The sequence below is a fragment of the Sorex fumeus genome, unplaced genomic scaffold (genome assembly GCF_029834395.1).
Source record: "Sorex fumeus unplaced genomic scaffold, SorFum_2.1 ptg000058l, whole genome shotgun sequence".
NCBI lineage: Eukaryota > Metazoa > Chordata > Mammalia > Eulipotyphla > Soricidae > Sorex > Sorex fumeus.
In genome coordinates, this window is record NW_026606115.1 from 101,304 (window position 1) to 116,126 (window position 14,823).

Consider the following 14,823-nt stretch of genomic DNA (forward strand, 5'->3'; position numbering starts at 1 on the left):
ATATATCTCAGAGTCGGAAAAATATCTGATATGTCCAAGTAAAATTGTTTAATAGGGTGTTGGATATAGAAATTTAGAAAGCAGAAGATACAGGGCATAGAGTCATAATACAGTAGGTAGGGCATTTGCCTTACACGCAGTTGACACTATTCAATCCCTAGCTCCCCATACATAAGTGACCCACCAGGAGTGAACCTTATGAGTAGAGTCAAGAGTAAGCTCTGAGCATCGCCTGGTGCAGCTCAAAAAGCAGAAGAGATAACATCACAGTGGTTTTGAAGAAGTCAGAGGATGAGGGTAAATCATTCAGTGAAAGAGATCTCCCAAGGGGCTGGAACGATAGCACAATGGATAGGGTGTTTGCCTTGCATGCGGCCAACCTGGGTTCGATTCCCAACATCCCATATGGTCCCCCCAAGTACTGCCAGGAGTAATTCCTGAGTGCAGAGCCAGGAGTACCCACAGTGCATCGCCGGGTGTGACCCAAAAAGTGGGGGTGGGGGGTGAAAGATCTCCTGAGGATAACATAATAGTGGACATAACAATAGTAACATATTTACATAACCTTGAGAAGAGTCAGTTTTTAAACTAAGATAGTAGGGGAACTCATGAAAAGGTCATAAAGGAAAGGGCAGAGTTATGAGTGAAAAGGAGAAAGTGATATTAAATAAGCGTTTTGAATGGAGTGGACATGGTCGCATGGAAAGGACTAGGAAAATGTGTGTCCAAAAATGACAGTGCATTCAGGACTAAATAAATAATAGTGAAAACAGTAAGAGCACAGATGCAACAAATGTACAATAAAAATATACTTTGTCTTCTTTCCCTCTGTAGAAGCCATTGTTCTTTCTTGAACACATCTCTCTCTGTTTTTCTCCCCTTTCATATCTCTAAATTTCTCTTAATGAAACTTTAACTTCACTAAAATAATACTTGGATGAAAGGGAAAGAAAAAGGGCAGTTTAAAGTGCGCTCAAGGTTAAAGAATGTATGAGGAGAGGGAGTTTAGAACATTGGATGAAGTCTTTTAAAGTATTGTATTTTAAAATTTTTTGTAATGAATCACCATGAGGTATAGTTACAGACTACAAACTTTCGTCCTTATGTTTCAGTCATGTACTGCATTTTTTTAATTACTGCTAATGATGAAGTGAAGGAAAGCATTAATAATAAGATTAAAATTCCATAGAGACTGAATATCAAGACTTCAGAATATAGAAAGCTATATAATTTTACATAGCATACTCAGTATCCTTAGTGTAAAAATATAAACAGTACACTGGGTAATTTATCCAGGACTGAAATATTACTAGGATGAGAAAATAAAAATGAAGTATATGTAAAGCTTTGGTAAACACTGTTACAGCATTCATGTATGAGATATAGCAATGGAAATACATGCAGTGTACATAAAGAAACAGTTCTAAGAAAATTTGGTATGAGCTGCTGATAAAGGCTCTTACCACTCTGGAAAAGCCAGTATTTTCATTTGATCACGTATCTCTCTCTTTCTCTCCCTTCACATTTCCTTAATTTCTTTCAATACAAAGTATTTTCTTTACTTAAAAAGAGTTACTGATAGAATAAAAGGAAATTTAGTGATCAAAGATGTCTTTAAAGATTTAAGTATAGGTTACTACTGACAAATAAATACTGGAAAATTTACTTGGGGTTAGAAAATATTAAGTTTTAGATACACTGAGTTAAAGATTAAGTGTCTAAATTAAATAATGGGGTTAGAAATTAGCATTATAAACCAAATTAAAAAATAAGGAATACATATCTCAGTTCCATATCATTATGGTAGACACTTCTATACTAATTAGAGCAGGGTTTGATGATGGGCAAGAAAAAAAGCAGTGAGAATGGCAAATAAAGACAAAGAGGTTGATATGGTAGAAACAATGAAATGATATCATATGGCAAATGATGTGGAGACAGAAAGGAGAAAGGGGTGAGAATTGAAACTGTTAAAGTGGCATATGTTGAATTATTTTTATTTTAGCATTTCCTTGTAACATTGACTTCTGTTGTGACTGAATTCATTGAAATTCTTATTAGTTAATTAAAATTTTCTGATTATTTTTCAAATCCTCAAATATTTACTATTTTAAAAATAGAATAGTAAAGCTGGATTGAAAATCTGTTATTTAAACTTCAGTTTGAATTCATTAACTGGGTTATGTTTATGATCAGCAATCTCCCAGCCAGATGAAAAATCCGTCAAATCAAGTTTCTCATTATAGTAACCTTGAAACTTCAAAATTTTGAAATGATCATTCCTTCAGAAGTGACCATAGGGCATGCATTTCTCATAGCTTATTCAGATCCTTTTATCTAATGTACATATGATGAATCAAACTATGCAATGAACACAATAAGAACTCAAAAATATTAATATCATAATAATTAATATCATAATAATTCACATATTAGACTAATTTGTATTGAGGTAGACCATTTCCTTGCCAGTTTCTATTTTAAACACTGGAAATACAGATGTGTTAGATGAATTGACTTCACTAAAAGACCTTATAATTTAATATCGATAAAGAAATGTGGAGAGATAAATAGATGTACTGGTAAAATGAAGCACAGAAGATAAGCCTTGAAGTAAGTAAACTTTATTTCAGGAGGAATAATAGCACAATAGATATTAAGTAGGAATTAACCAAAAGCAGAGGGACATTACAATATATGGCTTAAAAGTTGACAGAAATATCATAAGCATACAGCTGAGAGATAAAATCAGGGAGAACAGATTAGTTCATGTTTGTAGAGTAAGGGCAGGAATGAAATCATGTGGACAACTATACTTAGGTAAGAACTTTTAAACAGAACACAAATAAAAATTTTTAAAAGAATAGGAATACCAGAGAAGAACCAGGGCAAGAGGAGTTGTGTAAGACTAAGGATAGGATTTCAAATAGGGACAAATAAACATTTTTACATATAACAGAAATGCCTAATAAGGAAAGAACAGAAAAATATCAGTTAATGGAGAAAAAGTGGGTGGAAGGGAGAATATGAAAAGGGAATAAAGTACACTAATATTGAGTAAGTATCTGTGTTGTGTGGAGAGGGAAATGGGAAAATGTGGTTAGAAGTGTGAATAGATAACTCAAGTCAGCATCAGAATCTTTTGAGTGCCTCAATGTTTGCCACTTAGTTCCTATGTTAATTTGTTCTCCTTTCCACTTTTATCTAAATAATATACTTTCTCATTGATTGTTTTTCTGAACTATGATTGATGTTCCTCTCCTCTAGTTACCAAAACTATATACACAAAAATCCACGTACTCAACCTCCTTCAGTGATGTATTTAAAAAAAAAAACAAGTTTTGTTCAATAGCTCCTTCAAGGAAAAAGGTATATCCTTAACTGCATTCCTCAGAATGACAAGCCTAGCACCAAATGACATTAAGCCATACTTAGTGATACAGTAGTGCAACCACATTTATACTAATTTTAAATACTTCCTTAGATACTTATGCTATAATATGTATCCATGTTAATATAATACAATATAATATTAAATATTATATTATATATTATATAATAAGGGTCATCTAATAAACCTTTCTGGGTTTCATTTTCTAGGGAAACACAGCCAGAATTAGATGGTACCTAAAGTCCTTATTTATTTAATCTTCTGTGATCTATCTATAACTAGTATTAATCTTCTCATCAATAAGAATAAAGTAGTATAGCCAGACTGATAGTACAGCAGGTAGGATACCTGCCTTGCATGCAGCACCCTGGGTTAAATTCCATGCTCCCCATCTAGTCTTCTAAGACCACCACAAGTGAGCCCTGAAGGCAGAGCCGGAGTTCACTCTGAGCACCACTAGGTATGGCCCAAAAGCCCAAAACAAAAGAGTAAAATTATATATATATATGTGTGTGTGTATATATATATATATATATATATAAACCAGCATGCCTTATGCAACACAAACTGTCCATGAAAGAGTTTTGGGATATATAAACTGTTTACCATTTGCGTCTGCTTTTTCTAGATGAGTTTTCTCTTTTGTCTTATCTATAAATGTCTTCCTATCTTCATTCCTCTTGTGTTTTTTCCCACTATAATGTTGATGGGCCATTAATGGACTATTAAATGAAGCAGGACACAGCTTGCAATACTTGTTTGGATTATTCAAATCCAAATCACTTCTGGAAGAGGGAAGCATAGTCTTGTCTTTAGTCCCACTTTCAGGAGGCTTGACAGCAGAGGACTTCGGAAAACTTGACTCTGCAGAAGTAGTAATAGGTATACCTGCTAAAATAGTCATTATGAGAAATGATCAGTATGGATCAGCTTTTAGAAGTGCATCCATTATCAGTAGTAAAAGAAGACTGAATTCTTTAAAACCCAATTATCTTTTAACTTTTTAATATAGGGCTGCTGGATAAATTCACTCTGGTTAAAAATAATTTTTGTAAGAAGGAAACACATATAAAAGTCTATCACAAAGTTTCTCTGACAAAGAGACAGGATAGAACAATGAACATCAGGTATTGCCTAATTATATTTATTTGAAGAAGCAATAGAAACATGAGAACTGTCTTAGGATGGTTCTTGAAATCAGTGAAGGTAAAAAAGATGGAACAGACTTCTAATTTGATGTAGTTTTAAAAGTAGCAATGTAAGGCAGCTATTCAGTATAGATTTGTGATTACAAAGTAAAATTTATGTAATTATAAAATTTACATTTCCACAATTCCAACTATTTCAGAGATACTGATTTACTCTCCTTTCTGTGGCCAAATTGAGAACTTGGAGAATTAAAGGTAATGCTTTAAAAGATTCTTTCTCTTGCAAATAATATTAATTCTGTCCTTCAGAAAGATGTACAGAAAAACAAAAAAATTATAAAAATGAATAAATTTTAAAATATTTCTGGTTTAATTTATTAAGAAATCAATTTATCAATTTATTATTTACTTTATCAATCTATTAATTTATTCAATTAATTAATTACTAGATTTTAATTTTGGATGAGACCTATACCATGATTTGAAAATAATGTTGGTTAATTTTCCATAACTTATGCCTTATTCTTAGTGTTGAATGTAGTGAGAAGGCAGTAAGTCACTTATTCAACGGAATTAATTGTGTTTTTCTCTATATCATATTTTTTCAAAAACTACTAGATTTCTCCAGGGTGTTTTCTTCCATCTCAGTCTAAGAGTGACATCTTTGGGTGTCATTTCATATGTACTGGTTACTCAATATATCAGGAAAGATGAAAAGGATCACTTTCACTGTCTTCCCGTTGTTCATCAATTTGCTTGAGCGGGCCCAATAATATTGTGAGACTTGTTACTGTGTTTCGCATATTGAATACATCACAGGTAGCTTGCCAGGCTCTGCCAAGCGGGCGAGATACTCTTGGTAGTTTTCCAGGGTCTCCAAGAGGGGCGGAGGAATCAAACTCCAGTCGGCCATATGGGCCGCATGAAAGGCAAATGTCCCAGCTGCTCTGCTATAGCTCTAGCCCAAGGCCAAGGAAAAGGATAGTATTATGAAATTTTCTGTATCTTTGAAATTAAGCATAAAAATTACTCAGGAACTACTGGTTGATAATAATAGTGGTGTTTTTTTCATGTTCCTGAGAAAAAAGAAACTGTCTCAACTGGAGCCATAGCACAGTGGGTAGGAAGTTTGCCTTGCACTCTGCTGACCGAGTTTCGATTCCCAGCATACCATATGGTCCCCCAAGCAAGGCCAGGAGTGATTCCTGAGTGCACGAGCCATGAGTAACCCCTGTGCATCACCGGGTATGACCCAAAAAGAAAAAAAAGATTTAAACTGTCAGAGCGTAAAGAGATTATATAATTTACATTTTGTTCACAATTATAGTCAGGAAATCTGCACCCTAACAATATAGTGCTGAAAACACGGGTCTGAAGACACATATGAGATAATGTTTTGCAAAGTACAAAAAACAAAACTGAGGTATGCTGTGAAGACGAAGGAAGGAGCTAATATTTTATGTTCTATGATTTAATTAGAATTAGAGAGCTCAGTCCACTTATTATTTCTTTATAGTAACATAGCAAATCAATTACTTTCATTTTGATCAAATAAACTGAAAGGGAGTGGTCATAAAATCTCTTAAAATTCAACTAGCAACTATAATCTTCACATTAAATGACAAGGATACAGAAAGAGACTATCTGAGCAGAAGAGAAGTCAAATTATTGCCATGACAAACACCCTAATGAAAAATGTCAGAGTTTCAAAAATTATAAATGTTCTATTGAAGCCAAAGAGGTGAAAAAATCATACCTTTGCATTGTTGATATTGTGGAGTTACCTGATGCTGCTGTTGCATTGATTGCTTTACATTTTTACCATGGAATTTTCCCATATAATGAGACTGAGCAACAACTGGGGAGCTAAAACTCATGTTGCAGAGATCACAAAATTTGTTTCCCTCTAAGCCTTCATTCCTACGTGCCTAAAATAGACACAATCTTGTTAGAAAAAGTTGATGACTCGAGGGTTAGAATTACCATGATAACATAGGCTACTCACCTGAAAATTCCAAATGAACTTCTTCATTTTCTTACCAGGCAGTTCTTTTTGTTCTCCATACTTTTGAAAATAAAACCTGATGTTCTGAGCATGGATTTTACTCTGAAAAAAAAAAGATACAGTGTAACTTTGTTCAGTAACAGACAGATTACACTCCTCAAGTTTGACATCAGCAGTTTTGAGTTTTAATATAATTGGCACATACCAAGAATGTGAAAGTGCCATATGGTAACAAATATCTGAATATTATTTAAAATATAATTTTATAATTAAAAATAATTTTATAATTTAAAAACTGAAAATTTTTCTCTTATTATTTTTGAAAGATTTATAGTTGCTGCCCAATATAAAATCAATTACTCTTTGTTCCCAGATAAGAATAAATTTTCTAGGCTACTTTCAGCAAGATGTGATGATCTGACAAGATTCTATCTAATGAGGTACTGTGTTAAGGGTTGAGTAGAATTTCTGTGAGGCTAAGGGATGAGTCCTATTGCCATCCAATTACCCTACTGCTTCTGAACTATGATGCAAAGGCAGAGTTCCAATTATCATAAAGAACAATGTGAGATCTTGAGGAGTTATTATATAAGGCAAGTGTTGGAGACCTTGAAAATTATATTATGTGATGAAATTAATCTTTCTGGGTTAAACATATTGTAAAACCTCTGAACAAATGTAAAAGGAAATACATAAAATGACTTGACACGGTACAGTGCATAGGGTGCTTGCCTTATATCCAATAGACCTGGAGTTGATCCCTAAAATCTCTTATGATACCCTAAGACCACCAGGAGTAATCACTGAGTGAAGAGCCAGGAGTAACCCCTGGTGTGGCGAGAAAAAAATAAATTAAAAAAAGAAATGATTAAATTGTTGGTATAGGAGAGGGAAAATTAACATTTCTGAATGTATTACTGAGTCACCCTTATAACAAAATTTTAATGGTTAAATACATCAAATAGAAAAGAACAGGAAATAATAAAGCTAAAACCCATGCCCATCATCCAATTTTAACAGATATCTACATTTTACTGTATTTCATGTGATTTTTTCCAAAGAAGTTAAACATTTTAAAATATAATACTATTCCTTTAATGCTCTTAATATTTCCCTTTTTAGTTAATTTATGTAGTCAGCCACTTTCTTAAGTTCCTCTATATCATTCTTCTAATGCTTTTATTTTCATTACATATGTATTCACTAACAATACTATTGTTATCTTAATCATTTATGAAAATGGAACAATACTATGTAAATTATTTTTCAACTTGACTTTTGTTATCTGCTATATTACTTAAATGTATTTATTTTGAATATAGTTCAAGTTAATCAATAATACATTCAATAAGCCAATTCATATACTAGTCATAAAGATCCCTACAGGAGGAAGTTGTTTATCTTCATTTCTGGAATTATAAGCATTTCTATACTCATTATAGGTAAGCATATAATTTAATAGGCATGATGTCCAAGAGTTTCCTTAAAGGAGGTACTTGAAAGTAGCATTTTAACTACTAATTTATGAGGGATTTCAACTTTAATAATTATAAGGTGGGGCATGTAGTTCAGTGGTAAAGTGTGTTTCTGTATACATGAAACCTGTGTTCAATCCCCAGTATGCTCCCCCAAAAATTATTCTAAAACTTCTCTTCAAAGATATTGGATAACTTTACAACTCCAAATGCAGTGTTATGAATGATTCTGTCTTATATGTTCTCCCAAACTGTTACTGCTATAAGATTTTAATTTTTCCCAGTATGATGGTTTTGATAATACAGCTCATGATCACTTAATTTGCATTTCCTGTATGATCAGAAGTCAATGATCTCTTTAATAGCCTGTTCATGTCACTTTCTATTTTCTAATGATAATTGCTCTAATATTTATGTATTATAGATACTTTTATTAGTTATATGATATAGTAGCACTGTAGAAATGTCCTCCCGTTGTTCACCAATTTGCTTGAGCGGGCACCAGTAATGTCTCCATCGTGAGACTTGTTGTTACTGTGTTTGGCATATCGAATATGTCACGGGGAGCTTGCCAGGCTTTACCATGTGGGCGAGATACTACTGGTAGCTTGCTGGGCTCTTCTAGAGGGGTGGAGGAATCGAACCTGGGTCGGCATGGTTGGCCGCATGCAAGGCAAACACCCTATCTTTGTGCTATCGCTCCAGTGCTTATATGATATAAAAATCACTAAATCTGTTTTGTCTTTTAATTTTATGAATTTTTTCATATAAATTTTCTCTAGTTGATATCATAATTTATTGTAATGCTATGTAAAAGACAAAATTATTATTGAGAGGATAGAGAAGAGAAATGTATCATAAAACATGAGTCTCAAAACAAACAAGTATGTATATATGTCCTATGTACGTATTTGTGTCACAACAAAATAATTGAAAAGTAGGGTTAAGACATATATTGATAAATTAAATTTTGTTGCCTCCCTCCATATGTGAAAATCAATATCAATTTAATTAAACACTTTAATGCAATAAGTAAAAACATTTTAAAGTGTTAGAAGAAATTAAAGGGAAATTATATGACAAAAATTCACGGAAGTGATTTTTTTTTTTGCTTTTTGGGTCACGCCTGGCGATGCACAGGGGCTTCTCCTGGCTCTGCACTCAGGAGTTACTCTTGGCGGTGCTCACGGGACCATATGGGGTGCTGGGAATGAATGCGGGTTGGCCGTGTGCAAGGCAAATGCCCTACCCGCTGTGCTATCTCTCCAGCCCCAAGGGGAAGTGATTTTTTTCTTTTGCCAATTTTCAGCAGGGTTCAGGGCAAATTCCTGTGCTCAGGAATCACTCCTGGAAGTTGTCAGGAGACCATAAATGGTGCCAGAGATCCAACCCGAGTCAGCTGCATTCATGTCAAGCACCTTACCCACTGTACTATCTCATCAGCTCCAAAGAATGGCTTCTTAAACATGTTACTATAAGTACAAAGATAAATATCAATAAGTATAAGCAAATTAAATTGTTTTCAGTACTATTGTATTTTTACAACAGTAACGTTATTACAACAAATTATTTTAATAATTTCAATCTAAAATTATTACTATACTGAAATTGTCTGAGAACACTGATGAAGCTGCATACTAAAAGTGAAAAAATTATTTTAATTGGACTATTCTTACAGAAACATCTCTAATATATGATTTTGATCTGATAATTTAACAAGCTTTAACATCAAAATTACAGGTATATTAAAAACTTTATATATGCTACATTACATAGTACAATTTTTATAGGCAGTAAAATATAAAAAGAAAAAAGTTAAAATGATAAGATAAGCTGTCTAGAATCTGGTCCAATATAAAAAACAAAATAGAATACACTATTTTGTAATGTGTGTATACAGAAAATATACTGGAATCATACAAGCAACATTATTTATGATTGTAAACAAGTGACAAAATTAGAATTGACTTTTATTTTACTTATTTTTGCATATTTTCTACATTGAATAGTACTTAATAATCCCATTAGAAGCTATTGTTAAAATTTAATTCATAATTCCAGTTGCAATTATTACAGAACCCTTTGATTCTCTGCCATTACTAACACTAAATTTAAGGTTGTGAAGTTTAAATATGTACTCAGCACTCTCAGACATTTGATCCTGTAGCGCTGTCCTCCCATTGTTCATCGATTTGCTGGAGCGGGCCCAGTAACCTCTCCATTGTGAGACTTGTTGTTACTGTGTTTGTTTATTGTTTACGAATACATCGCGGGTAGCTTGCCAGGCTTTGCCATGTGGGCAAAATACTCTCGGTAGCTTGCCAGGCTCTCCGAGAGGGGCAGAGGAATTGAACCTGGCTCGGCAGGGCCAGAGGCTTGCATGGCAAACGCCCTACCGCTGTGCTATTGCTCCAGTCCATTTGATTTTACTTTTACTTTTCTCATAATATAGTCTCTATGACTAGCATTTGGTAAGTTCAAGAAATGTGCTCAGACACTCTTTACAATAGCCAGAAACTGGAAGAAACCTGAATGCCCACGAACAGATGACTGGTTAAAGAAACTTTGGTACATCTACACAATGGAGTACTATGTAGCTGTTAGAAAAGATAAAGTCATGAAATTTACATACAAGTGGTACAATATGGAAAGTATCATGCTAAGCGAAATGAGTCAGAAAGAGAGGGATAGACATAGAAATATTGCATTCATCTGGGGGATATAAAGTAACAAAGTATGAGATTAATACCCAAGAATAGCTGAGATCAGCACCAGGAGGATTACTCCATAACTTAGAGGCCAGCCGGGTATCCTAGAGGAAAGGGCAGTTCAGATAGAGAAGGGAGCACCACATAAAGGATGTTTGGAGGATCCTCCCAGGAGGGGAGATGCATGTTGAAAGTAGACTATGGACTGAACATGTTTGCCACTCAATGCCTCTTTTGCAGACCACAACACCCAAAAGGAGAGAGAGAACACAGGGGATTGCGCTGCCACAGAGACAGGAGGGATGGGGGGATGGGGGTGGGAGGGAAATTATCCATGGTGGTGGAAAATGGGCACTGGTGGAGGGATGGGTATCTGATCATTGTATAATTGAAACCCAAGCACAAAAAATTGTAAATCTACAACTGTAAAAAAAATAATAAAATAAAGGGAAAAAATTTTTTAAAAATGTGCTCAGAGACATAAAGTGTCTTTTCTCAGATTACATAACAATGGTGGAGTAGAATTGGACCTAGGTCTCTTTAATCCATAGCCAACACAATGACTTATAGTAATTAAATCTCATTCATAAGGACTGCCATAGGATTGCAAAGGGAAAATGAGAATAGGTGTTTAGAAAAGTAGAGGTGACATACTTATTTACGTTAATTGTTTTGTAAACCACAGAATGTCAATCAATTAAAAATGCAAATAAATCAATTCCACATAGAATTTTTATAACTTTACATACAAGATATGAAAGAAATTCAATGGTTCATCATATGATGTAGAAATGGAAGAGAATGCCAAACAACAGGAAAAAAACCACTGTACAATATTTGGCTTAGTCATGTCAATGACTAGCTGTGGAGAATCGCTGCTCTGGAATGCAATTTTCTAATCAATAAACTAATGGAATAATATCAAATATTCCCTAAGTTAGTATTCTATGATTTGGTGTTTAAAAACATATGGCTTTAACCAGTCATCTGTTCTTGGGCACTCAGGTTTTTTCCAGATTCTGGCTATTGTAAAGAGTGCTGCAATGAACAAACAATTGCAGATGTCACTTCGACTATACCTTTTTGCCTCTCTGGGATATATTCCCAGGAGTGCTAAGGCTGGGTCAAATGGCAGATCAAATTCTAATTTTTTGAGAGTCGTCCATACTGTTTTCCAAAAGGGTTGGACCAGCCGGCATTCCCACCAGCAGTGAAGGAGGGTCCCTTTCTCGCCACATCCGCGCCAGCACCAGTTGCTTTTGTTCTTGTGGATGTGGGCCAGTCTCTGTGGTGTGAAATGATATCTCATTGTGGTTTTGATCTGCATCTCTCTGATGATTAGTGATGTAGAGCATTTTCTCATGTGCCTTTTTGCCATTCGAATTTGGATGACTGGTTAAAGAAACTTTGGTACATTTACACAATGGAGCACTATGTAGCTGTTAGAAAAGATGAAGTTATGAAATTTACATACAAGTGGTACTACATGGAAAGTATCATGTTAAGCGAAATGAGTCAGAAAGAGCGGGATAGACACAGAAAGATTGCATTCATCTGGGGAACATAAAGCAACAAAAAGGGAGATTAACACCCAGGAATGGCTGAGATTAGTACCAGGAATTTTGCTCCATGAACGGAAGGCCAGCCACACGTTCTAGGTGAAAAGAAGCTCAGATAGAGAAGAGAGCACCAAATGAAGGGTGTTGTGAGGACCCTCCCAGGGTGGGAGAAGCATGCTAAAAGTAGTCTATAGACCAAACATGATTGCCACTCAAAGCCTCTCTTGCAAAACACAGTACCCAAAAGAAGAGAGAGAGAACAAGGGGGAATACCCTGCCACAGAGGCAGGATGGGACGGGGGGGGGGGGATGGGGGGGATGCTGGGACCCGTGGTGATGGATGATGGGCACTGGTGGAGGGATGGGCACTTGATCATTGTATAACTGAAACCCAAGCACAAAATTTGTAAGCCTATAACTGTACCTCATGGTGTTTCACTAATAAAAAAATAAAAAATAAATTAAAAAAACATATGGCTAAGATATATGTAGGATTTGCTAATTCTGTTGTATAGCACAGCGGTAGGGCATTTGCCTTGCATGCAGCCAACATGGCCAACCCGAGTTCGATTCCTCTGCCCACATGGCAGAGCCTGGAAAGCTACCCATGAAGTATTCGATATGCCAAACACAGTAACAACAAAGTCTCCGATGGAGACGTTACTGGGCCCGCTCAAGCAAATCGATGAACGGGAGGACAGTTGTATACTTTGCATTTATTGTAAAGGAAGAATATAAAGTTCTGTGATATTCCTTGTTTCATGATAATAATATCCTATTCCAGCAAAGTCTCCATTATATCTACAAGAACATGAAAGATAAAGTGCCGTGACCGATGGAAAGTGCAGTAGAATGGTGTGAGTCAAAGGAAACAAGATAGTTCTAAGAGATGGAGCATATGCTTTATGTGCTGAAGAGTAGGTTCTTAGCACTGATAGAGACCCCAAACACTGCATTGGGAGTAGCTCATGAGCACAACAAGGTGTGGACAAAAAGACTGAAAACAGACAGAACAAAAAGAAAAAGAGAGACAGAGCAAGAAGGAAAGAAGAGAGAGAGAAAAAGAAAGAAGGAAGAAAAAAGAAAGAAAGAAAACAAGCTTTGAATAAAAATACCGAGTTTAAATCCAAATGTAAGCTAGTAAATACTGCCGCTCTCTGAGTAAGTCTTCTTATCAAAGAGAAATAATACAACATGTTTCATATAATTCTAAGGAAAAAGATAACATGACTTTTACCTGCTACATTTAAAAAGTAACTTTTTAAAAATCCCCATTATTTTAACCTACCTCATAATGTGAAATCCTTTGTGATTCAAACCGCAGTCTTACTCCACAAACATTACAAAATCTATTTGTAAAAAGTTCAGCATTTTTTCGTTCATTCCAAGAAATATCTATGAATAAAACAGACTATATATAATAATAAATATACAGAATTATCATTTTCATATTCAACTATGTAATTTCACATACTACCTTAAATCTGAATATATGTAACATTCCAGTAAAATATTTTGCTTAATGATTATCCCATTTAATATGGACACATTAATTATGCATCTAATGTCTGATATGGCAAGGGTTAATATTTAGTGTAAGTCTATGCTACAACATTCCAAAGAAAAAGCTATGGGGAGACCAGTAATTTAATGAGCTTCATGAAATATTTTGGGATATCAGTTATGAAAGGCAGTATTAAAAATCTCAGGGCTCAGAAAACTGATACAATTCAACAAGCAACCTGATTAAAATGAGCAGAGGTGGGCCTGGGGAGATAGTACAACATACAGGCCACTTGCAATGCAGGCAGCAGACCTGAAGTTGACCCCTGGCACCCTATATGGTCGCTCAAGCCCCACCAGTAGTGATCCTTGGGCACAGAGCCGGGAGTAAGACCCAGATATTGTTGGGTATGACCCCCAAACAAACAAATAGGCAGAGGATCTAAAGCTATATTTCTCCCCAAAAGACATATGCATGACCTAGAGACACATAAAAAGATGTCCATCATCTCTTATTATTTAGGGAAAGCAAATCAAAATGGTAAGGTGTCAGTTCATATCTGTGAAGACTGTTATTATCCAAAGGACACTGAAGAACAAGTGCTGCAAAAGATTTGAAGGAAAAATGAATATTGCTGGTTAGAAAGTAAATTGGTGCAGTCTTATGAAAATAGTATGGAGATCCTCAAAAAAATCAAGATATACAGGTAATGTGGGAGAATGGTATATCCAATCCACAGACTCAACATTAGAGGAGGGAAGTTGACACTGGTGGTGGGATTTGTGTTGAAATATTAGATGCCTAGAACTCAACTGTCATTAAGTTTGTAAATCATTGTTTTTTTTTTCTTTTTGGGTCACACCTGGTGATGCTCAGGGTTTACTCCTGGCTCTGCACTCAAAAATTACTCCTGGTGATAAAGAGGGACCATAGGGGATGCTGGGAATCAAACCCGGGTTGGCCGTGTGCAAGGCAAACGCCCTACCTGCTGTGCTATCGCTCCAACCCCCAAGTAAATCATTGTTCTTAAATA

The 14,823-nt window shown here is 35.2% G+C and overlaps 1 protein-coding gene across 1 annotated transcript in view; it reads right to left on the bottom strand.

Moving 5' to 3' along the window:
* The window catches only part of ZMAT1 (zinc finger matrin-type 1), an 86,215-nt gene that overhangs the window by 20,313 nt on the left and 51,079 nt on the right, over window positions 1-14,823 (bottom strand). The window contains exons 3-6 of the mRNA XM_056125675.1: window positions 13,575-13,681; window positions 6,545-6,646; window positions 6,296-6,467; window positions 4,214-4,282 (exon numbers count right to left, since the gene is read on the bottom strand). Coding sequence (XP_055981650.1) covers window positions 4,214-4,282; window positions 6,296-6,467; window positions 6,545-6,646; window positions 13,575-13,681 — 450 coding nt within the window. The remainder of the gene's footprint in view (window positions 1-4,213; window positions 4,283-6,295; window positions 6,468-6,544; window positions 6,647-13,574; window positions 13,682-14,823) is intronic.